The sequence below is a fragment of the Balaenoptera physalus genome (genome assembly GCF_965194825.1).
Source record: "Balaenoptera physalus genome assembly, chromosome: 4".
NCBI classification, from domain to species: domain Eukaryota; kingdom Metazoa; phylum Chordata; class Mammalia; order Artiodactyla; family Balaenopteridae; genus Balaenoptera; species Balaenoptera physalus.
Window position 1 is genome coordinate 14,074,282 of NC_138891.1, and position 24,049 is coordinate 14,098,330.

At 34.4% G+C, this 24,049-nt stretch overlaps 2 protein-coding genes and 1 pseudogene across 5 annotated transcripts in view; 1 reads left to right on the top strand and 2 right to left on the bottom strand.

Annotated features, from left to right (window-relative positions):
- The window catches only part of LOC309659503 (ras-related protein Rap-1b pseudogene), a 377,624-nt pseudogene that overhangs the window by 339,891 nt on the left and 13,684 nt on the right, over window positions 1-24,049 (bottom strand). The window lies entirely within an intron of this gene.
- Window positions 1-24,049, bottom strand: part of ACAD11 (acyl-CoA dehydrogenase family member 11) — a 103,363-nt gene that overhangs the window by 38,180 nt on the left and 41,134 nt on the right. For all 3 annotated transcript variants that reach the window (XM_082459244.1, XM_082459243.1, XM_082459245.1), the window contains 8 exons: window positions 23,905-24,046; window positions 23,199-23,320; window positions 21,226-21,332; window positions 19,769-19,895; window positions 14,243-14,320; window positions 13,469-13,607; window positions 9,137-9,244; window positions 6,965-7,063 (listed from right to left, as the gene is read on the bottom strand). In XM_082459244.1, the coding sequence (XP_082315370.1) occupies window positions 6,965-7,063; window positions 9,137-9,244; window positions 13,469-13,607; window positions 14,243-14,320; window positions 19,769-19,895; window positions 21,226-21,332; window positions 23,199-23,320; window positions 23,905-24,046 (922 nt within the window). The remainder of the gene's footprint in view (window positions 1-6,964; window positions 7,064-9,136; window positions 9,245-13,468; window positions 13,608-14,242; window positions 14,321-19,768; window positions 19,896-21,225; window positions 21,333-23,198; window positions 23,321-23,904; window positions 24,047-24,049) is intronic.
- Window positions 1,699-6,957, top strand: ACKR4 (atypical chemokine receptor 4). Its single transcript, XM_082459342.1, has 2 exons — window positions 1,699-2,531; window positions 4,730-6,957. The coding sequence occupies exon 2, from the start codon at window positions 4,739-4,741 to the stop codon at window positions 5,789-5,791; it is 1,053 nt and encodes a 350-aa protein (XP_082315468.1). The 5' UTR covers window positions 1,699-2,531; window positions 4,730-4,738; the 3' UTR covers window positions 5,792-6,957.

The following is a 24,049-nucleotide window of genomic DNA, read 5'->3' on the forward strand; positions in this document are numbered from 1 at the left end:
TTTACTTTGCAACTGGAAGTTTGTAGTCCTTTTTTTTTTTTTTTTTTGAAAATTTGGTGCACGCTATGGAATAATGTATTAAATGTATACATATCAACAAAGATGTATTTTTTTTAATACATTTATTTATTTTATTTATTTATTTTTGGCTGCATTGGGTCTTCGGGCAAGCAGGGGCTACTCTTCGTTGCAGTGCCCACGGGCTTCTCATTGCTGTGGCTTTTCTTGTTGCAGAGCTCCGGCTCTAGAGCACAGGCTCAGTAGTTGTGGCATGTGGGCTTAGCTGCTCCGAGGCATGTGGGCTTAGTTGCTCTGAGGCATATGGGTTCTTCCTAGACCTGGGCTTGAACCCGTGTCTCCTGCATTGGCAGGCAGATTCTTAACCACTGCACCACCGGGGAAGCCCTGTAATCTCTTTTTAAGAGTTTGTAATCTTTTAATCTCCCTTACCTATTTCTTTCCTCCCCCATCCCACTCCCACCTGGCAACCATCAACCATCGGTTTGCTCTCTGTATCTATAACTCGTTTCTGTTTTGTTATGTTTGTTCATTTGTTTTGTTTGTGAAGGATATTTTAAATATAATAGTCACGGGTTGCCTCAGTGAGGAGGTGGTGATTGGACAAAGACTCGAAATACATGAGGGAGTGAGCCTTGCAAGTATTAAAAGGAAGCACATTCCAGGCAGATACAAGAGCCAGTACAAAAGCCCTAAGAAGGAATGTGCTTAGCACATTTCAAAACAGCAAGGAGGTTGGTGTGGCAGAATAAGCAAGCAAAGGGGAGGAGAAGGAAATAAGTCAGAGAGGCAATGAGGGATGGAGGGTAGGCCATTCTAAGAATTTAGTGGAAGGTTGCTTGTTTGCTTCCTCCTGCCCCCAAAATACATAAGATAAAGAAGAATAAGAGGTAAGAGAAGGCAAAAGACCAGAGAGTCTAGAGAGGGCAGGGATAAATTTAAGAGCAGTATCCCTCAGAAAGCAGTAAGAGATCAGAGTAATGATCAGCCATGGTAAGGAGAAGAGATGCCTCTTTTGGAAGCATTGCACTAGAATCTGCTAAGGAAGGCTGATATGCTCATCTCTCAGCAACTTTGCCCTCAGTTACTTCACATTGGTAGCTGAAATTGGCCATGGTGGGAGTGTTTACACCATGGAAAATGTCTAACACTACAAATCCAGGCACTTTTTTCTTTTGCAATTTGCAAATGTTTTATTTATTTATTTATTTATTTAACATCTTTATTGTAGTATAATTGCTTTACAATGGTGTGTTAGTTTCTGCTGTATAACTAAGTGAATCACTTATACATATACATATATCCCCATATCTCTTCCTTCTTGAGTCTCCCTCCCTCCCACCCTCCCTATCCCACCCCTCTAGGTGGTCACAAAGCACTGAGCTGATCTTCCTGTGCTATGCGGCTGCTTCCCACTAGCTATCTATTTTACATTTGGTCAGGCACTTTTTTCTTGGTGAGGTGGTTTAGCGGCATGCAAATAACTCTTCTCAAAGACTGGTGGATAACAAGGAGGAGAAGTTGGCTGTACCCCCAGACACATACTGTGGGAAGATGAAGGCCCCAGTGCTCTAGAGTCTCTTTTCTGTGAATCAACAGGAAAGTTAGATCAATTGCTTGGAGAAAAAAAGGCATTGGTCTGAAATAACTTCTGAAGGGGGAGACTGAGCCTAGAGAAAGTAAATAAGGGAACTGTTATGCAAATGTGAGGAGAGTCAAGGCCAAGGGTTAAATCTGCATACATTTCTCTTCTTTCTCTAACTTTCATTTGTTTGGAAGTAGGGGGAGGGGGAGATAGCCGGAGATAGCCTTTTCAGACAGAAGGATTTTGAAAGTTTGTAGCTGGTCATTGAAGAAGATTACAGGAAGGCACAAGAATTTAAAGTCTTGGGGAAAGGCATACTCTGGGGTCAAGGACAGATAAGGAGTACAGTGAGGCCAAGGGGAGTCTCATAGCTTAAGCAAAATACAAAATGATGTGGTATAAAAATTTTAATTCTACTATAAATGCCTAATGATTACTTAGAATTTAGTTTTTGATAATTTAGTCTTCAAAAAGATAACTTTCTAGGTTACAATCATTTTTGTTTTCTTTCCTAGACAAAATAATTTTAGAGAGTATTTGTCTAGATGCTACCTACAAGTAAATACTTGTTAGCTGCCCTGAGGCGCTCTGGTGAATTCTTTTGGTTTGGCAGTCAGTACCTCAGCTGCAGGCACGTTCCTGTTCCCTTTGGCTAAGTGGAAACTTCGAAAGGTCTGTAGTTTTTGAAACGAGATTGAATTCCTTCAAGTTTGTAACCTAGGACACTTAAGAACTTGGATTTGAGTTCACAGGATGGTTATACATAAAATAAAAGATCAAGTGCTCACAAGGTTAAATTTCCCGAAAGCCTTACTGGATGTAAGACAAAGGCGGGGTATAAAACGAAAATAAAAGTATGCTGAGTTAGAGAGGTCATTCTATCTTACTCTCTGCACTCAAGACTGCTCCTGTCTGCCGACAGAAACAGGTTGGTTTTTTTCTTTCTTTTTTCATTCAGACTTTTATATGATTTTTTTTTTAAGCCCAAAGGTTTGGTATATTTATGTATATAGAGGGAGTCTTGATGCATAAAAGTTTACATGTGCAAAAAAGAGCTATTTGAAAACAGTTATACATGTTAACCTTAAAACAAAAATATGAATATAGCAGGAAGAAAATATTATTTTAATACCATTACTTGCTTATAAAACTTTGTTAATAATAGGTTTTGCTATATCATTTTTTCCTGTTTTGTTTTATTGTTGAATTTTTTTATTCTTATGATAATTACAAAGGCATTTAAATGTGTTTCTATGTTTCTGCCAGAAGGATCACTTCTGCAAATAGTTTCCATTCCTACTCTTATTTACTCATATTTTTAGTATGATTAATTCTTTTAAAATATCTTTCCTTAATATCTTATACTGTTTGGCCATATTATACCTTATCACCAGGTTCAAGATTTGTGTGATAAAAGAGAAGGAAAGAACAAAGTTCCTACCGTATTAATAATTAACATATAAGAAAATGAAGACTAGAGTAGTCTTCCAGATTGGAACTTTTCAAATAACTTTAAGGATAAAGGGAGACAGAAGGTCTAAGGAAAAAGCATAACAAAACTCAGCATTATAATAAAAACACTGAAAGTTATTATTACATATATTTTAAAACTTGTGAATTCTGTGCAAGCTTATCTTAATACTACATGGTGTTAATAGCCAGTAGAGTAGAATAACTTAATGAAGAGACATGAGATTCCTGGAGTATCATCTTTCCATTCTAGAGTAATAGCTTTATACCTATTGGTAAAACCTTTAGTTTGACAAATATTTGCTGGGCACCTAGAGTGTGCCAGGCACTCTCTTTGGGTATTAATTATAAACATAAATCCAAGAGGTCATAGTCTTAGGGAACTTAGAGCACAGAGGGAAAAGGTAGTCTGAGAAACATGTCTTCCATAGGATGGGGTCAGTTCTCTGAGAGATATGCAGATACAGTTATTGGATCGGGAAAGTCTTCTGGAGAGGTGACATCTAAGTTAACTGGGTAGGAACTGGCCCTTCAAGGGAAGGGCAGGAAATAGTCCATCAGATAAAAGAACAGAATGAGTAATGATGTAGACATGTGCTGCAGCATGGTGTGTGCCAGAAAATCGCTGGCAAATCAGTATTGTTACTGTCTACCGTGCAGGGTGCACAGTAGAGGGATGTAGCAGGAACCATGGGTAGGACAACATTATGGAAGGAGCCTTGGGTGTCATGGTAAGGAGCTTAGATTGTATCTTTCAGATGAAGAGATGTGTCTTTCAGGTGAGGAGCTAATAAGCAGCAGTGATGGATTGATATTTTAGAGAGAGAGCACTCTGATGGCAGTAAGAAAAATGTTTTGACAAGGAGGTGGTAAGGAGGAATAAGAACAGTAGGATGCCAGTTGGGAAGATATTGTAATAGGCCAGGTAATAATGATGGTCGAATTGTGTGGATGTGTCAAGGAGCACAGATTAAAAGGAAGAGACAGATTTGAGACCTATTGGGGAGGTAAAATCAGAATTTAGGGGCTGACTGGAAATCAGGGATGAAGATAAGAGATAAATCAAGGATGGTACAGGCTGAAGGCTTAGGTGACTAGTGGAACAACAGTGCTACCAAATAGTAGTTTACAATCAGCATGTAGTGACAGGTTTTGGAGGGAAGCTAACTAGAGGAGACTTTGTTTTATAAAAGCCAACCAGTAAAATTAAGTAAAATGCTGAGATAATATATTTAACTTATTTTAAAATAAATTCATAAATAAATAAAAATAATATTTATTTTAAATAAATAAAATTACTTTAATTTTAAAATTTAATTTACTGTCAATATACTGTGTAAGAATCACAAAGTTGTATATGTAAAAGTTACAGGGTTTAATGATTAATAAAATTCCCCAGGGTATTATTTTTATCTTCCCTCTGTAAATCCCAGCTCCTGTACACAGACTTGTAAAAACAAGGGATGAAAAACTACTCTTGGGGTTATATTCCAACGTGGCTTCCAATAAAGAGTTTCAAAGAGTGGCAGATTCAGGCTCACATATGTTATGGCAACAATCTGTTCTCTAATAAAAGAATAAAACATATGCTAGATCAAAAGCGTTTCCACTTAAGCAATATTAAAATAAATATCCTGTATTCTTTTTGCCATTTAGATTGGAGCCATGGCTTTGGAACACAACCAGTCAACAGATTACTATTATGAGGAAAATGAAATGAATGACACTCATGACTATAGTCAGTATGAAGTGATCTGTATAAAAGAAGAGGTCAGAAAATTTGCAAAAGTTTTCCTGCCTGCCTTCTTCACAATAGCTTTCATCATTGGACTTGCAGGCAATTCCATAATAGTGGCAATTTATGCCCATTACAAAAAGCGGCGAACCAAAACAGATGTGTACATCCTGAATTTGGCAGTGGCAGATTTACTCCTTCTATTCACTCTGCCTTTTTGGGCAGTTAATGCAGTTCATGGGTGGGTTTTAGGGAAAATCATGTGCAAAGTCACTTCAGCCTTGTACACGGTCAACTTTGTCTCTGGAATGCAGTTTCTGGCTTGTATCAGCATAGACAGATATTGGGCAGTAACTAAAGCCCCCAGTCAATTGGGAGTGCGAAAACAATGCCGGCTTATCTGTTTCTGTGTCTGGATGGCTGCCATCTTGCTGAGTATACCTCAGCTGGTTTTTTATACAGTAAATCACAAGGCTAGGTGCATTCCCATCTTTCCACACCACCTAGGAACATCAATGAAAGCATCAATTCAAATGCTGGAAATCTGCGTTGGATTTGTAATACCCTTTCTTATTATGGCAGTGTGCTACTTCATCACGGCAAAGACACTCATCAAGATGCCAAACATTACAAAATCTCGGCCCCTCAAAGTTCTGCTCACAGTGGTCATAGTTTTCCTTGTCACTCAGCTGCCTTATAACATTGTCAAGTTTTGCCAAGCCATAGATGTCATCTACTCCCTGATCACCAACTGCGACATGAGCAAACGTATGGATGTTGCCATCCAAATCACAGAGAGCATTGCACTCTTTCACAGCTGCCTCAACCCGGTCCTGTATGTTTTTATGGGAAACTCTTTTAAAAACTACATCATGAAAGTTGCCAAGAAATATGGGTCCTGGAGAAGACAAAGACAAAATGTGGAGGAGATTCCTTTCGATTCTGAAGATGTTACAGAGCCAACCAGTACTTTCAGCATTTAAATATAAAACTGCTCTGTCTCTTGCTTCGATACACATGAATGAGGCTTCTCCCTCAGATAAAACATCTGCATTTTTCTGAAATTCAAATCTCAAACACTGTGGTGGCAACTTATAACAAAGAAGAGGTTAGAGTGGGGAAGGGGAGTGGGGTAGAAGCCAAGAAAAAGAGGAAACAAAAAGTAAATGCATAAAACATGGAAATTAAAATTAACAATATAGGAAAATAGTAGTAACAGTCATACATAAGAAAAACACTATAAATTAGGTCATCTAAAACAGATTATTAAAGAAATTTAAATTAAGGGGCATTTATAATTATTTTAAATTATCTAAATTTTAATATAAGAACAATTTCCCTGCATAATTTTAGTACTTGAATAGCTATACAGCAAAATTTAATGTCTTTTTCTTTTTCTTGTTTCTTAATTTGTAAGAGATTTCATAAAACTCCAGAAAAAATAACAATTGGCAATCAAAAAACAAAAACAAAAACAAAAACATATAAAGCTTTTCTGGCTATTGTACTATATTACTGGTAAGTTTCTAAATATGTAATTTGCTTTTATGATGTCAACTTTCTTTAGTTATAAGCTGGTTATCCTGTTAGATTTATCATTTATACTCTAGAAGCAATCCTCAGACAATCACATTTATCTAGGTTTCAATTTTTATAACTGCCTAAAGGGCTCATCCATTTACGTGAGTCTATTACTGAGGGTTGACTAAATAATATATTTTTCTCTGTCTAAAGACTCTTATTTTTCACTTAAATACTTGTATTTTTAAACAATGAAAATATGTACCACAATAAATTATTTTTAATAATTTGGACTGCTTATCTCTTTAAAAACAATTATATATCAATTATTATAGTCCATGTAATATGCCCCTATTAAAATTTAATTTTGATAGAAATAACAATGGTCAAAAATAGTGTGCACTAATATAAATTTTTTCTCTCACAAACTGTAAAAAAAAGACGTTTTCTGCTCTTAAATAAACATCGCCTAGTCAAGACGTTGTTTTAAAATTACTTTTCTTTTTATTAAGTATTTGTAAATTTGAAAATGCTTTCAAAGGCAGAATTTAAAGAACTGTGGTCATGAAATGAATAACTATGTATCTTATTATTCTAGCACAGCATCTGGCATGAAGAATCAATAGAATACTCACCACTGCACCACCATTTCTTGCCGTTAATTACATAGCTATCTCCATCTTGCTGGATGCTACATTCAATATTTGTGGCATCACTTGAAGCTACATCGGGCTCTATAAATAAGCAAAGGCTGAATTTACAGGCAGGCAGATACCATTAGTTTACAAAAGACACTTAGTTAAAGAAATGTGAACTCTTTGAGGACAGAGGCATCTTTGTCTTTTTCATCTTCCTACCCTTCCCCCATTCCCCTTGGTTCTCCTACAACCTACACATAGTAGGTATTCGATAAATGTGCATTGGAAGAATGAATGAATAAATGAAGTATTTAGAACAACTCAGATAGATCAACTATGCGAATTATGTTCTTGGCATTCTCAGTGATATATGACTTGGGATACAACTCAATCTTTTCTCCAATCATCAAACGTGCATTAAAAATATCGTTCTTTACTTCCCACAATGAAAATCTGTACTACATATTTGCAAGCCAGCTTTCCCCACCATAGGTTTAGTATCTTAAACAACCTCTTTTTTCTTTTTTTTAAAATTAATTTTTATTGGAGTATAGTTGATTTACAATGTTGTGTTAGTTTCTGCTGTACAGAAAAGTGAATCATATATCCACTCTTTTTTAGATTCTTTTCCCATATAGGTCATTACAGAGTATTGAGTAGAGTTCCCTGTGCTATACAGTAGGTTCTCAGCAGTTATCTGTTTTATATATAGTAGTGTGTATATGTTAATCCTAATCTCCCAATTTATCTCCCCCCTCCCTCCCCCGCTTTCCCCCTCGGTAACCATAAATTTGTTTTTGACATCTGTGACTCTATTTCTGTAGTATCTTAAACAACTTCTAACTGTGCCTTGCAAATTCCATCAGGAATGCTTTCACCAATCTATTTATTTTGCATTCTATAAAGCTTGCTCAACACTTAATGTCTTCAGAAAGTTTTCCACAGGACACTTTTACAAGACTGCTTTACTGCATTGCATTTTAGAACTTACAGGCTAGCTCTCAATCATAGTAATCTGCACTTGTTAATGTGCTGCTCTTTTGAATGGATCCTTAAGATATTTTATGTGTTCTCTTTCTGAAACTAGAGACCCTCTTTCTTTAGAAAAGGAGGTGTGTACTCTACTTATTTTGTAATTAATTAGAGCTTTGTAGACAACACAGCATACAGCAGGTGCTCAATAAATGCCTCTTACTGGTTTAAATGGGGATCAGTTTTGCTATTATAAATGTATGCAATGTTATAGAAGGACAATAAAATCTGCCCAAAATTATGGCCAGATGAAATTGAGTTTAATTTTAAACTCAAATATGAAACAATGATTTTGTCCTTTGAAGAGTTCTTAATTACTGTTTCCTATGTACAAATGTACCAAAACCCATTTTTATTAACATGCTCCTAGTTTAATTACCCCACATGATTATAATTTGAACTATATGACCAACACTGGTGAAAGTTCTATTTTTCTGGGTTTATGGCAGAGTTGAGTAGTTTTTTGTTTTTTTAATTTATTTATTTTTGGCTGTGTTGGGTCTTCGTTTCTGTGCCAGGGCTTTCTCTAGTTGCGGCGAGCGGGGGCCACCCTTCATCGTGGTGCGCGGACCTCTCACTATCGCGGCCTCTCTTGTTTCGGAGTACAGGCTCCAGACGCGCAGGCTCAGTAATTGTGGTTCACGGGCCCAGTTGCTCTGCGGCATGTGGGATCTTCCCAGGCCAGGGCTCGAACCCGAGTCCCCTATATTGGCAGGCGGATTCTCAACCACTGCACCACCAGGGAAGCCCGAGTTGAGTAGTTTTTAAGTGTCAATATAAAATAATCACAAAGGTCAATATTTCATACACTAGGGTAAAAAAGATCTTAAACACCCACAGATGGCAATTTTAGATGCAAGTCAAAAGGTTATAAAACTAAGTTTACTCTGCTGCTAATGCCTAAAGCAGGCTACCAGAAAACATCATCTGGTGTCCTCCCAAAGGGGAGGACAATTTTATTCTGCACATTTAAAAATGCCAAAAATTAAAATTGGGCTCACAACAAATATGTTGACATTTCTGGTCACAGGCAAATTTGCCTGAAACACAGAGCCACATCCCACATTTCTTCAGTTCCTCCATAATAACCGGGAAAAGTGGCTGCACAATGGGAGAATGTGACTGATTTGCTCTTACCTGTCATACAGAAGCAAGAGGCAATGCTCCCTTGAAGAAGAGGCTCAAGCCACTGCTGCTTCTGTTTCTCACTTCCATATAGGTGAAGCACCTCCATGTTCCCTGTGTCTACACGTAATAAGGAAAAGCACTTGTTTTGCATTTAAAAATTTATCAATGTGAAATCCAAACTTTATATAGATAACAGACATGAATCTTTTTAGAGCAAATATTTACTAACAAATATATTTTGAAACATAACAGACGAGATTGGGTGCATTCAGGGTCGCATGGCCGTAGACTAAACATAATAGTAAATACAATTTACAAGGAAGGTATGCCATAAGTAGTTACAAGTACATGGCATTTGGTGCCTATTTATTCAACTTGTTCTGAATCACAGACACTTGTCTACTTCATCCCAATGAAGCATGGCTCTAATGAGTTTTAACTCAATTAGGACTGAGGAAAATAATTTACTGGTCTAACCTTTGCCTGCTATCTTGCAAATATACTCTGCTTGGAGTGACTGCAATGCTCTTAGAGAACAATTAACATTACTTATTACTGAGACTCCTGTTCCTCAAACACACCCTGTGCTTTTTAACTTCCACCTGTTTGCTTGGGCCAGGCCTTCTCTCCGGTGAAATTCTACCTGTCACTCCTAAGTAAACTTCTGCTTCTGAGCCATCTCCATTGTGAAGACTCTCCAGCTACCCAATCAGAAATATCTCCTTCCTTTGACCTCACATAGTAATTATTGTCTTTTTACCACTAACACTGCTCTTACTTTTGTGATCCCATACCACCTAGAAAAGTACTAGGTAATATCTCAAGGATGCTAAACATGGAATCCCTGCCCTGGATAGAAAATGACAATAGATAACTTCAAAGACCCTCTCCAGCCCTCAGAGGGCATTGTGCAATACATGATACACTGCAGTATCACTCTCAGGTGAAAAAGAATGCTTCATGTCTGCTGTGGAGCAAAATGCTCTAGATGCCTTTCTCTGATTTTCATTCCCATCAAATTTCTAAAAATACTCTCTAAAACCTTTCTCTTGAATGCTGATTACTTATAAGATTTTGAGGAAGAATTTTTCAATATCGTCTCTTACAATGATATTAAGGACAGCTATTGAAATGCCTATGAAAATTGAGCTAAGTCTAAGTTAAGTCTCTCAAAACATGTTTGTACTCTGTTCAGGCACTCCTAACAGGGCCCAAGTTATATTAAAATGCACACAATTCCTAGTAGATTAACACAAGCTTAAAATTCTTTTCAACTGAGGGAGAAAATGAGTCTTGAATTATAATTAATGAAGTTCATTGTTTTCTTTGCTTGTTTTAAATCCAGTGTTTCTTGTAGTTCGAATGAGGTAAATATTGAATAAAAACTTTCCAAAAATTAGTTTATTCTGAGAATCTGACAAACCAAAGTTACCATTTATAGGTTCGTTAAAAAAAAAAGAAAAGCCTAGATAAATTACTTGTACAAAAAGAAAAAATTTCCCCCAAATTAGCCTAAAGGTCCCCAAATTTTCTAGTAACGGCTTTAGAATTAAAATGACTATTTTCAACATTCCAGTATACAATATTGTATGACTTATTGATGGGCAAAGAAACCAAACCAAACCAAAACAAAAGGCAAATCAGAAGACTACGTATGTGTACCATAATATTTTATAACTATTTGGGAAATAATTTGGGTATCTTGAGTAGAAATTCATCTCATATAGACTTAAGAAAACTCTTAAGTATTTAATCGACATCAATTATATTCCCTTCTTTATCTGCTTTGTATAAAGCAAAACACAATGCTCTAAAACACAATAGCCCAAAGGCCTTCATGAAGATATCTCCACTACAAAGAGAAAATGCCTAGTTTTCTACCTATGGTTTTACACATCTTGTTTGCTGAGGACAGTTGCTTATCATACTTTGGTCAAAGAAAATGTATTTCTCTTGCGAATTTTAAAATTTCAGCAGTTTGGTGGTATCATATTACAACCGATAGACTAGTGAAATTTTAATACTAGAAAAAAGTCTATGACCACCTAGTGAAAAGTTCATAGGTCAAATGGAAAAATAGCGGCAGAGCTGCATCTGCAATGGATGCCTTCTATAGCATTATTTTTCATATTATGACCCATTAGTGTGTCATAAAATTAATTCAATGGAATATGACTAGCATTCTCTGAGAAATGAAAATAGATCAAAATAGAATACATTAGACTAGACTCAGTGGAAAATATATGAATTCATGTAGTAAGGGAAACTTGTTTCATGAAGCCTTTTTTCAGTAATATATGTCTCTCCTCTCCTCATTTCCATAAATCTATCCATCCATGAACACACACATAGAGCTTCATACGCTACATATTGGGTCACAATATAAAATATATTTCTTACTATGGGTGGCAATAAAAAAAGTTTTAAACAAAAGACTACCAGTTCTCTTTCCACAAAATTATGCTACCTATGTAGCATGATATAATAGCTACATATAAAGAGATCAAATCTATAGAAACTCTGTGAATAGATTTATTTACTTTTACAGTAGCCTCATTATTGGATTAAAATGTAGTCAGCAGTAAATAGACAAATCAGTGTTCTGAAGAGAGAAAACCATATCTGGGACAAGTTCAACCATTATCAGAGGTTTATGGACTATCTTAATAATTCCTAAGAAATGAGAGTCAAAGTCCAGTGTGGAAACACTTCGAGAAGCAACTAGATTGTGTTTTCTCTGACATCCAACATACCTCTTTTGGGCACTTCCCCACTTCACTAACTCTTTTTGGGAGGCTTCAGTACCAGGGCCATACAATAAGCACAAAAGGCAAAACTGAGGCCTAACTTGTGCAGGGACACTATAGGATATTATACAATTATCCTTCTACTACAAATCAAATGCCAGTCCTTGACTGGAAGCATCAAAAATAACCACAGTAACTTGGGGGAAAAAAGACAAAAGACATATCAAGGGTCTACCCTAGACCTACTGAGTCAGAATCTCCAGGGATGAAGCCTGTGAATCCGGATTTTTTAAAAGCTTCTTAGGGGGTTCCTTCTGCAAATTGAGTTTGAAAACACCTTCTGAAGACTACATTCCTGGTTTATTCCTTCCATATTACCTTTTTAAAGAAAAGTTGGCCTCCCTCCCTCATCCTTCCAATTTTTCATGCCAAAGTCCTTGAAGGCATCCTTGACTCCCCCATTAATACTTCATAACCAATCAGGAAATCCTCTTGGCTCTGCCCTCAAAATATATTTAGAATCTTTCCACTTCTCACTCTTTCCACTGCTACTCCCTTGAATAAATTCCCATCATCTCTCACCAAGACCATCACAACAAGACTCCCTGCTTATTTCCTTCTCTCCTTTTGTTAATTCTCAACATAGCAGCCAAAGGGATCCTTTTAAAACTGAAGTGACATCTTGTCACTCCTCTGCTCAAATCCCCATTTCACTGAAAGTATAAGCACTCACCTGCCCTATAAGTCCCAACATACAAGGCTCTTTCCTCTCTGATATCTTTTGCTATTCTTTCCCAGCCGCACTGACCTCCTTGGCTATTCTTGAAATACACCAATCACACTCTTGCTTTAGGGCCTTTGCATTTTATGTTCTCTGTGCTATGAAAACTCTTCCCCCAGATCTCAGCATGATTAACTCTCTCACCTTCTTTAAGTCTTTACTGAATGTCATTTTCTTAATAAGGCCTATTCTGAGCCTTTCATCTTAAATTGTTATACACATTACCTGTCCCTCAGCATTCCAGAGCTCCCCTACCTTGCTGGTTTTTTTCCCCAAAGCACTTTTCATCTTCAAGCTTACTATATAATTACTTATTTAATCTAGCTATTGTTTATTTTTGTCTCTGTCTATTAGAATGCCAGCTCCATGAGGCAGGAATCTTTGTGTATTTTATTTCATGATAGTTCCTAAAATACTGCTTGGCATATAGTAGGCAATTGACAAATAATTGGTGAGTAAATGGAGAGATAGTGAGACTAACCAAAAGATTTAAAACTCTATCCATTCTAACTAACCATAGATATGTTTAATACCCAGTTAGAAAACTGGAAACCTTATATGGCCAATCCCTTTGGTGGTGACTTCTATTCACTAATACTCTTAATGTAATGATGTTTAATAAAAGAATAATCCAATGAGAACTTTAGGTCCATTTTTAAAAATATTTAAATAAAAGTAACTGAAAGTAAAATTATAGACAAATTTATAGATCAATGACTTTGTGTAGAAAAACTTCCTTGTCAAAAAATAGAGAAATTTTAAACACTTATCAAAATATCTGAGAAAAGTTCTGTTTTTAAATAATGTAGTAACCTGGTGCTTGGCAGTTAAAGGCATCTGGAGCAAAAAAGCATTTTCCTGTTTCTTCAGCAATCAAGGCATAGTCTACTTGGCTGAGACCGCTTACAGCTGGCAAAAACAAGTTCCAGAGGCCTTCTGCTTTGGCCATTTCCTGTCAAGGTGATGAATATGCCAGAGTTATCATAATTTATCATGACCTAAAATTATTTGTTTTTAAAAGATACTGGTATTTACGCCTTTTGAACTTATGAAATTATTTATTTCATTGTATCTTACAATGCAAGTAGTTATTAATTCACTATAAATCAACAATTTCTTAACAGTTAAGCTTCCTTAGATTTGGCTGAAAAACTAAATTTGCTTACTTGAGTACTTCTTATTGAATCACAGCGATTATAAAATCTCCTACATCTGAGCATAATTATGCCAAATATACTATTTTGTCCATTTCAATTCCTAACATGTGTTAAAATTTGAAAACATGAAATTTGGATTAAGCCCATGTGGGAAGAATACCCTGCCTCAACTTCAGTCTCAAATGAGTAGTGTTGATTGTATTTTTAATTTGAATAGCTGTTAAGAGGCTGTCTTCATCACATACCATACACACACACTACGTAACCTAATTTGTATATTACAGATTCTATTTTTAACTTTCTTTTTAAAAAGTTATAATTGATACAATTATCCTCTACATATATAACAACAGAAGCAACAACAAACTAAGGTCTCAAAAAATGCCTGTATATAAATTTTCCACTTTTAAGGTTCTCTTATTTTTCTTACCTTGAGTTTATCAATCACTAAAGGTTTTTTCCACTTGTCTACTGAATTTTCATTTTGAACATAGAACTCAATTACCTCCTTAAAGTATAAAAGGAAAAAAAGTTCATTAGTTAAAGTTAGAAAAGTAAATAATGCCATAAACTGCTAATATCCAAAGTAAACATGTTTAGGTGAAGAAGCTTTTTCAGCTGCTACTGAATCAGTAAAATTTCTTTCTAAAACCAGACACAGAAGTATAAAAAATTCTAGATGTTTGCTCCTCACAAAATTATGCTGCCTCTATATTAGAGGATTAACTTTCAAAATACTGTACCAAGATTTGAGTGTTCCATTTTCAGCAATATGGCATACTAGATGGTCATAGAATCCCCTCCCAGGATAATACAACTAAAAATGCTGGGTAAAATATTAAAAATAATTTTAAAAAATACATGTAGTAATAATACATAGCTGTGCTGGAAAGAAAATAAGGAAATTCCTCAGAGGCCAGGAATACAAAAGCCTGACTCTTCAGGTGTGAGTGAGCACTGGAACCAACTTCGTCTGGGGGATGTAGGCTGATCTATGTTCGCCTGGGCCCTAGTTTGCAGTGGGCCACATAGGCAGGGGTCAGGAGGTGAAACCAAATGCCCCAAACAAGGCAAGAGGGAGGATCAGAGATCACCACTTCCCTCCACCAAAGCCAGGATGCCTGATCAGCAAAACCTAACTGGAAAAAAATAGAAAACAAAACCAAAAACCCACCCCTCAGTGGTAGACCAAGGGAATAAAGGCCATTCACAGGATGGAACAGAAAAAAGAAACATTTCTAACCTGAGCCTGTCTTCAGCCAAGTTTGAGATCTTAATTCACAGACCTATGGGGCCCTAAAATTTTGAGTCAAAAATTAAGTTTACAGTGTTCCTGGTGACAATGCTTGAAAGCACCTGGCAGAAGCAAAAGCAAATTCACTCTGGAGGAAAAGAGCTTTTATAAAAAGCCTTAACTAATCCCTGCAGAGAAAATTCCATTCCAAAGAACATGAGTTCAGAATGAAAAAATACTAAACACTCAAGGTAACAAGTCACCATTAGCAAGAATTAACAAAAACAATAGTTCAACAAAACAGAATCACACCTGCAAAGGCCACAGATAGAATAAAGATCAAACACAGAATATAAAGTATTTGTGTCCAGTAGATTTCAAGAATAAAGGAAGGAATTAAAAGGATGACAAAGGACTATCAAACTTGGCCAGACAAATTTGAAAAAGAACTGAATGCAACTTGAAGCAAAGAAAAACCATAGTAATTAAACTTAAAAATTCAATGGCAGTGGTTCTCAAACTTTGGTGATATCAGAATCACTTGGTAAAACACAAGAACACAGGCCCTATCCTACTTCAGTGAGTCTACTTCTGTATTCCTACTTCTGTAATCTTAACTAGCTCTCTAGGCAATTCTGACACAATCCAAATAATGAGACCCACTGCTCTATGCAAGGTTGAAAAGTAGATTAGATGCAGCCAAAAAATAATAATAATAAATTGAAAGAAGGATCTGAAGAAATTATTCCTTTCTTGAATGAAGCACAGAAATTCAATAGAAGGAAAATATGAGTGGTTAAAAGATATGGTGATACAGAGAGAATCATTACTTCCCTTTTCTCAGGCAAAAAAAGGAAAATAAAAGGAAAAAAAAAAAGGTAAAAGTTTATTAGCAGATTCTCATTAAAGGAACTTGATCCAAGAAGAAACATCTGACTTGTAAGAAGGAATAGTAAATAAGGTGATAAATACATGGGTAAATGGATATTTAAAAACTAGCCACATAAAAAACAATAACAATAATCTCTAATTTGTGCAACTAAATCAAGATGAACTAAAATATTGGACTATAAGGGCCTTCTCCAATATTTTGCTATTAAAGCATCTCTGTACTTATTTTCTACACATAGGCTAGTAGAATTACTGAATTAAAGGCTATGAACATTGGCCAAAACTCCAAATTACAAAATTATTTTCTAAAATTGTTCCACCAATTTACAGTCATATAAGTAATGTGTTAAAATGTTCCTTTTATTGAAGCATGGCTAGTCTAGAATACAGTTATATTTAGTTAAAACTTCAAGAAGACAAAGGATGGCTCTTTCACAGGCACCAGGATGAATAGCACTTGTCATTCTGTCAGGAAGTCAGTTAAGTTGGAAGATTTCCTGTTTAGTGTTGTTTATTATTTCCATCCCTCACATTACTATGGAAATAGTCAATGCAATTGTGTTTGATAAGATATATGTTATGTAATACATGTACAAATTCCCCATCTGTGACTACCTCTCTATGACACTACAGTTCTGAGAAATTAAATTATGCCATTTATATAATTATTTAAAAATTTGTATTATTTAATACTTCCTGTTCTAAAGTCTATCGATTTGGAGATTTGCAAAATCTATTTGTGGTATGGTAGAAGTCAGAATTAAAATAAAGTATCTCATTACAAAGAAGCTTTCTTTAATTCTTTAAGTATGAAAAAGAGTTTACTGATGAAAAAAGAAAGCAGAAAATATGCTTGGTGCCTGATCAATTCTCCCCAAATATCACCTTTAACATCTAACTTTCTCATTCACTGATTGAGGTACTGCTTTGTATTATGTTGGTTCAGAATCTTAAATCTGAGCCTACAAATAATTTTGCAATATAATATGTTTTTTACTTTAAACTTAAGTCCGTTAGAAAAAAAGAAGCAACAGTTCCTCCCTAGTATATTATTAAACTCAGTAGGAAAATATGACTAACGTTATCATTATGTTAAAAGTGTGTTCTCAAATATGTCATGTTGCTAGTTCCTGTTTTACATGCTATTTTATTAGGACTCCATTTTAAATAGCAAGAATTGCCCTTTTTTTTAATTTCTTTTTTTCTTCCAGTTTTATTAAGATATAATTGACATATAGCACTGTATATGTTTAAGGTATATGGCATAATAATTTGACTTACATACATCATGAAATGATTATCACAATAAGTTTAGTGAACACACATCATCTCATATAGATACAAAATTAAAGAAATAGAAAAAATTTTTTTCTTGTGATGAGAACTCATATTTCATATATAACATACAGCAATGTTAATTATATTTATCATGTTGTATATTACATCCCTAGTTAGCTATCTTATAACTGAAAGTTTACACCTTTTGACTACCTTCAACCAATTTCCCCTCCGCCCCCCAGGAAGAATGCCTTTTAACATTTAAATGGATGATGGGTTCTGATGTTCTTACTTTATGATATCCAAGGAGTTTCAAAAGGTCATTAGAATAGCATAAACGGATCTTATTTTTTCCCACTATAGAAAATTGGAAAAATATGTAAAGTATTAAGAAAAAGTCATCAAGAGTCTTACTAGCTAAAGATATGTACTATCAAGGTGTTAGTGTATCATATGATACAATCTTATTTTCTAGATATGACTGTTTTAGTTTTTATAAATGTAGTTATAATCATATTGGATAGAATTTTATAGGCTTTCCCCCCTTCTATTTTGAAAAAGCTAATTACTTTTCAAATGTGTATGTTCATAAACCGGGATTAGTACAGTCCAGAATCATTCTACAGGATAAAATGTTTTTACGGATGTTAGTACAAGTTTTTAAAGAAAGAAAAAGGTCACATTATTAAATGTAGATATATTCCAGATTTGAAAGATCTGCAGACACAAAATGATTATGGCTTTCCTTGCCACACAAAATGTTGATAATCTTTCCTTTAAAACTAGAGTGCTTTTAAAATTTATCATAAAACATTTTCCTTTATTGCAAATTCTTTGTAAATATTTTAGTAGCTGCATGATATGAGGTTCAGCAGATGTATCACAACCCAATTTGTAACACCTCTTCTGTGCTACATGCTTCCCTGGATCGCTCATTTACATTTATGAATGAAAGAACACGGCTACTTGGTTTCCTCTCCCAATTTGAGTCTCCTTTGAATAAATCAGGAAGGCTGATAGGAAAGCTGGGGTCTACACCAAACCCGCCATTGGAAAAAAAAAAAAAAAAATGGAGGAGCACTAACCGTCATTCGAAACCCTGGCTTCTTTGAAACACATCATATGCTTTTTTAGAGTACTCTGGCAGCTTTTTGTCTGGGGCAAACACCATTGCTACCCAGGAGTGTTAGAAACCAACTCAAGCAGCCCACCTATTACAGGTTAATTCTTAATCAAACATCTTGATTTCTCTTCCTCTTCTCACTCTTGCTCTCCACAACAGGCAATCATAGGGGACTCCATTGTTTAAAAAAAAAAAAATCGTTACCACCTGAGTTACAGTCCTCTCTTACTTCGAAATTCTTCTGAGATGTGTTAAGGTTTATTCTTTGGTATGATCCACTCTGCTTCCCAAATCCTCTTCCATTCTCTTTTCAAAACCTTTAGTCCTGTGATGTGTACTTCTCCTGTTTTTGTGCCTTTACCAATTCCATTTTTTAAAAATTTCTTTATTGTTAATTCAAGAGGATTTTATTTGTGTGAGGGGAGGTAAATGCTGATTTCAGTCTGCCATCTTGAACTCAAAGTGTTGCATTTTCTTTTTAACACCCAAGAGTTCAGAATTTTATTTTTTAAAAATATTTTAATTTTATACTGGAGTATAGTTGATTTACAATGTTGTGGCAGCTTCAGGTATACAGCAAAGTGATTCAGTTATACATATATATATTCTTTTTCAGATTCCTTTCCCATATTGGTTATTACAGAGTACTGAGTAGAGTACCATGTGCTATACAGTAGGTCCTTGTTGATTATCTATTTTATATATAGTATATTTTATATATATAAATTTTTATAATAATTTTTATCTTTTCTTCACAGCATTTATCATCTCTTACTTAATGTCTTTCTTTCATGCTAAAGTATAAGCTCTGTAGAAGCATAAGCCCTGTCTTCTTGGTCTTCTTTTTACTTTCAATGGCCTACCCCATTACTAGGTACCTAATAATTATTTGTTAACTGAATGAATGAATGTGTCACATAACTTGCCTACTCTCAGTGAATTTACTGAAACTTAACACCTTAAAATAGTAGCTTGTGGGGGAAGTGATGGTAATATCTGTGAACAGCTTGATATGATATACAAAATTTTCTGGGTATGCCTCTCTTGTTTAGCCTACAGTTCTCAATTTTCAGAGGGGCCCATTAAAGAAAAAAAAAAGGCTGAAAGTCACTGCCTTAAGAAAAGACCCCCAAAGTAGCATTTTACTCTAAAATATTTGAAGATCTCAACTTTGTAAACTGCTAATTCCCTCTGACTTAATTTTAACTCCACAGATTTATCTGTGGCATTCCCTTGGCATATTTTAGAAGCTTGGAATTTCTCAGGATCAGGTTCTGTAGCAGTTCAGTGCTAAGGTGAGGAGGGGCATCTAGGTAAGGATTGACTGCAAAGAAATGATACCACGGTACTCCTAGAAGCAGAGATAACAGAAGTAATTCATCAATAGTCTTGGAGCACAAATACATTCTGTTTGTTTATAGAATACTTACCTTTTCAGCTGGGAGGATGTGTTGTTTCATGAACTGCTTCACCCTAGTAAGAACTTCCTGGCCTGTCCTAGTCTGTACAAACAATTGTCTGGTAGTATCAGTCTGTGGAAGTGCAGTACTGAAAGTTCTTTATAAAAAAAAAGTTACAAAGATGTGCAAAACCATTATTATAGATTTCTGAATAGAATGTAAAGTCTTCCCCCAGTTTCCCAAAAACATCTCTCAGAAGAAGTTTCCATATTTTGGAGTTTTTTGTCTTTCATGTTATGGAAGGAATGCAGAATCACTTTATTTTGAACATTAAACTTTAGTGCTTAAAGCACTTTTTGGAGAAAACATAAGCCTGGCATGACCTCAATCAATGGGAGTTTAAAATCTTTACTGAAGCCACATATCAGAATCTCTAAACAAGAAGGCAAAGAAATTGAATACAAATTTAATAATTACTCTTAGTATATGCCTCACAAATACAACTGCTGGATATCATTATAAACAAGACCTTTAAAGATCATTATGAAGAGCAGTATCATCATTTGTTATGTTGTGGAGATAACAAATATTCATGTATGAGATGAACTGTAAAACACAACTGTCCTAATGATATGCCATGGATACTTGTGGCTTGGGCAGAATTTCCAGGGACAGCATCATCTGTGCATTCAGTAAGTGCTATATATCACTCTGTTTTTTTGGTTTGTTTGTTTTAAATTTTGCTTTATATTGGAGGACAGTTGATTTACAACATTTACAATGTTTCAGGTATACAGCAAAGTGATTCAGTTATACATATACATATAGCTATTCTTTTTCAGATTCTTTTCCCATATAGGTTATTACAGAGTATTGAGTAGAGTTCCCTGTGTTATATGGTAGGTCCTTGTTGATTATCATTATCTATTTTATATATAGTAGTGTGCATATGTTAATCTCAACCCCCTAATTTATTTCTCCCCTCCATCACACCTGTTAGATGGGAGTGTGTTTGGAAAAAGTGTATTAGATGTTCAAAAGTGCTCTACTAATGGAGATATGAATTTCAAATACTCTTATGAAATGTCTGAATACAGTTTCATGCAATGTCATGGTGGAAGAGAGCAACATTTCTAAACTTAATAAATCATCTTATATAATACATAACTTTAAACAGGTATATGTAAGTAACTTAAACATTAGAAGGAAACATTTGAGAATTTTATCAATATCTTAAAGGTTTATACATTCAAATTGGCAAAAAAAAAAACCCTTTAAATCATTAAATGGGTATTTTCTTTAAATCTAAGGTCAATTTATTTTCAAGCATAAAAGAGCTTTACTAAAAAAAATTTACCATGGTTGGCAGCAGCAATTCTGGTGTTGTAAGCAATAAAAACAATCCCTATCCCCTTAAAGTTTATGACCTTCACATACCTAATAAAGGCTCTAATTTGAGTTAGCCACAGAATCTATATTTTGCTTACCTTTTTGAGAGTTGTAATCCAGTTTCTGCCAGAGGTTGCACAATACTGGCAAACTGAAAGCTACTTTCAGATGCATTATTTCCCAGAAGATATCTACTATATACTCCCTATAAGTAAATTAATACAAAGTGATTAAAATTCATGGAAAACTATTCTTCAACTATCCAGTCTTTCCACAGTTTCCCGGCTACATGAATCACTAAACTTACAAGGTACTAAGATATAAATCAGACTATCAGTTCTATTAATTTACATGCAGGAATAATTATACCACTCCAAATTAAAGAATTATACTTGTATCATTTAGTTAACATACTCTCATCATAACAGAATTATAACTGGAAAACAAACCAAACTTTAAAATGAGTTTAGCAATTACTAAAGATACCAAATTGGCAAGTTATACCACCTCTAAAGATCATTGCTCTCCCTTCACAGTGGAGAAAAAAAAAAATCTAAAGAAACCAAAATAAAATTAAAAACTATAAAACCAAAGAGAAGGCAATGAGAGACTTCTAAGAATATTTTATCTCATTTTTTGGACCCCTAATTTAGGTGAAACTATTCTCTTTTGAACAGTGTTAGTTGAATGCTCATCTGTTTTTCTTTCTTAATTCTCCATGTTCTTTGTTTCCAACATAATATACTCTCCTGTTCCCTGTCCCAAACACAATCAACTGAATTTCATTAGTTTATTTCTTTATATAATTCTTTGTACAATAAAACACTGTAGCAGTCTTTCCGTCATTTCCAATTTCACATTTCTAGTTAGAATGGAATGTTTATGATCATCTCTAAGGCTACTAACTACATAGTTTATGACATACATATTAATTTCAATCATAAACCATGTCAAGCTTTTATTTGAAATGAAAATACATTTTAAATTCAAAGCCTATCTGTTATCTCACTTTTGAAATTGACAGATATAGAAACATACCATAAACCTATTTTGAGAAATGCATCCAATCAACATGATTAATATGATTCTAAACTACAGGATGAGATGTAAGACAACTATTTCCTAGACATTTCAGTTATTGGAGGACAGCATGAACTCTGAGGACAGGGAAAAATAACCATAATTTTCGTTAATCCTTCTTTTCCCATTCTTTTTTGTTTCTAAAATCTCTTATTTACTTGTTCTTCCTACAAGCCCTAACCCCTTGCCAGAGATGAAGCATCTCAATTTCTTAAATAAACTAAGACTCAAAGTATAAGGGAGCTGAGTTAGTATAATGAAGAATGCATTTGTCTAAACTGTAAATTTAAAAAACTGAATTTATGTTCAGTTTTCTCTCAAAATTTATCACATAACTATCACATTATTAGAAAATGGAAAATGGACAATTTAGCTTATCTGCTCACTCAAAAACATAATTAAGAGGCTTCTGTATGTTAGGTACTGTGCTGGCTTTGGGAAATACAATGATAATTCCTTCCTCCTCATCAGCCCTGATTAATAGGGTTTTATAATCTGAATCAGATATCATATAAGGAGTTTAACTCTTTCTTATATTGGATATTCAGGAAATAACTAATTCTCAAATGCTTTTTCTCTTTTTGTCATTATGTCTTTCTCTCTCCCTTCTTCCATCTTTTTGGTTTATTATACCAAAAAGTGATACCACATTTTGCTACTCAACTTTTTCCCTTGCCAAATTCCTCTTCTGTAAACTGGATTTATGTTTTATCCATGTCTGGTATTTGTTATTATGGAAACTAAATTGATCTAAAGATAAGAATATAAGGGAATACCCTGGTGGTCCAGTGGTTAGGACTCTGTGTTTTCAGTGTCGGGGGCCCGGGTTCAATCCTTGGTAGGGGAACTAAGATCCCACAAGCAGAGACATGATGTGGCCAAAAAGAAAAAAAAAAAACAAAAAAAGGAATATAAAAGCCCCAAAGACCAAAAATATTGTCAACAGTACATCAATAAGTAATGGTGAAACACATGTTAAAAAATTAATTACCTGTGCTATTCCAGCAATTTTAAAATATGAAAGGGCAAGAAAGAAATTCCAGTTAGGAAGATTAGAATTAATTCCTCTGCAGCGGCAATATATTGAAATCAGTTCTTCCATTGATGGTATCCCTATAAAAACAGTACATACTATAAACTTTAATAAGAATGTCATGGTGAATATTTTAAAATGTCATATTGCATATAAATATAAAACTGAATATAAAATTAATCCATATAACAAAACATTAATCCATATAACAAAACATTATAATCTATATATTATAATTAAAATATTAATTATAATATGATATAATATCTTATAATAATATATTATTACTTATATTATAGTATAAATTATATTCTATAATATAAATAATATATTATATTATTATTTATATTATTAATTATGTATAATAATAAAATATATTATAATTAAAACATTATGATCCATATAATTATAACCCATAAAACAAAACATGCTCTAAATATTGATTTCCAAAAGAACATTATATACAAATGATTATATTTTGTAACAAATTACTAGAAGTGGAATGATATATTCAAAAAAATCGATAGAATAAAATGATTTAAAAACATTTCAAGAAACAAAAGCTATTTATCTAAGATTGCAATATAATCCTTTTTTTAATTATGAAGAAAAATAAATATAATTTTATATTAATAGCAATTTAGGCAACATTATGTTTTCATACCTATGTTTTCTTGCAAATGAGGACTTTGACTTAACAATGGAATGGTCCTTGGCCAAAAGTAGAACACAGAGAGATGAGCCAAGTCTGACAGAGGATGACCAATGGTTGAAAGCTCCCAATCTAGTACAGCTACAACTCGAGACTG

Excerpts from the sequence above, each read along its gene's own strand:
- ACKR4 (XM_082459342.1), top strand. The coding sequence starts at position 4,739 with ATGGCTTTGGAACACAACCAGTCAACAGATTACTATTATGAGGAAAAT.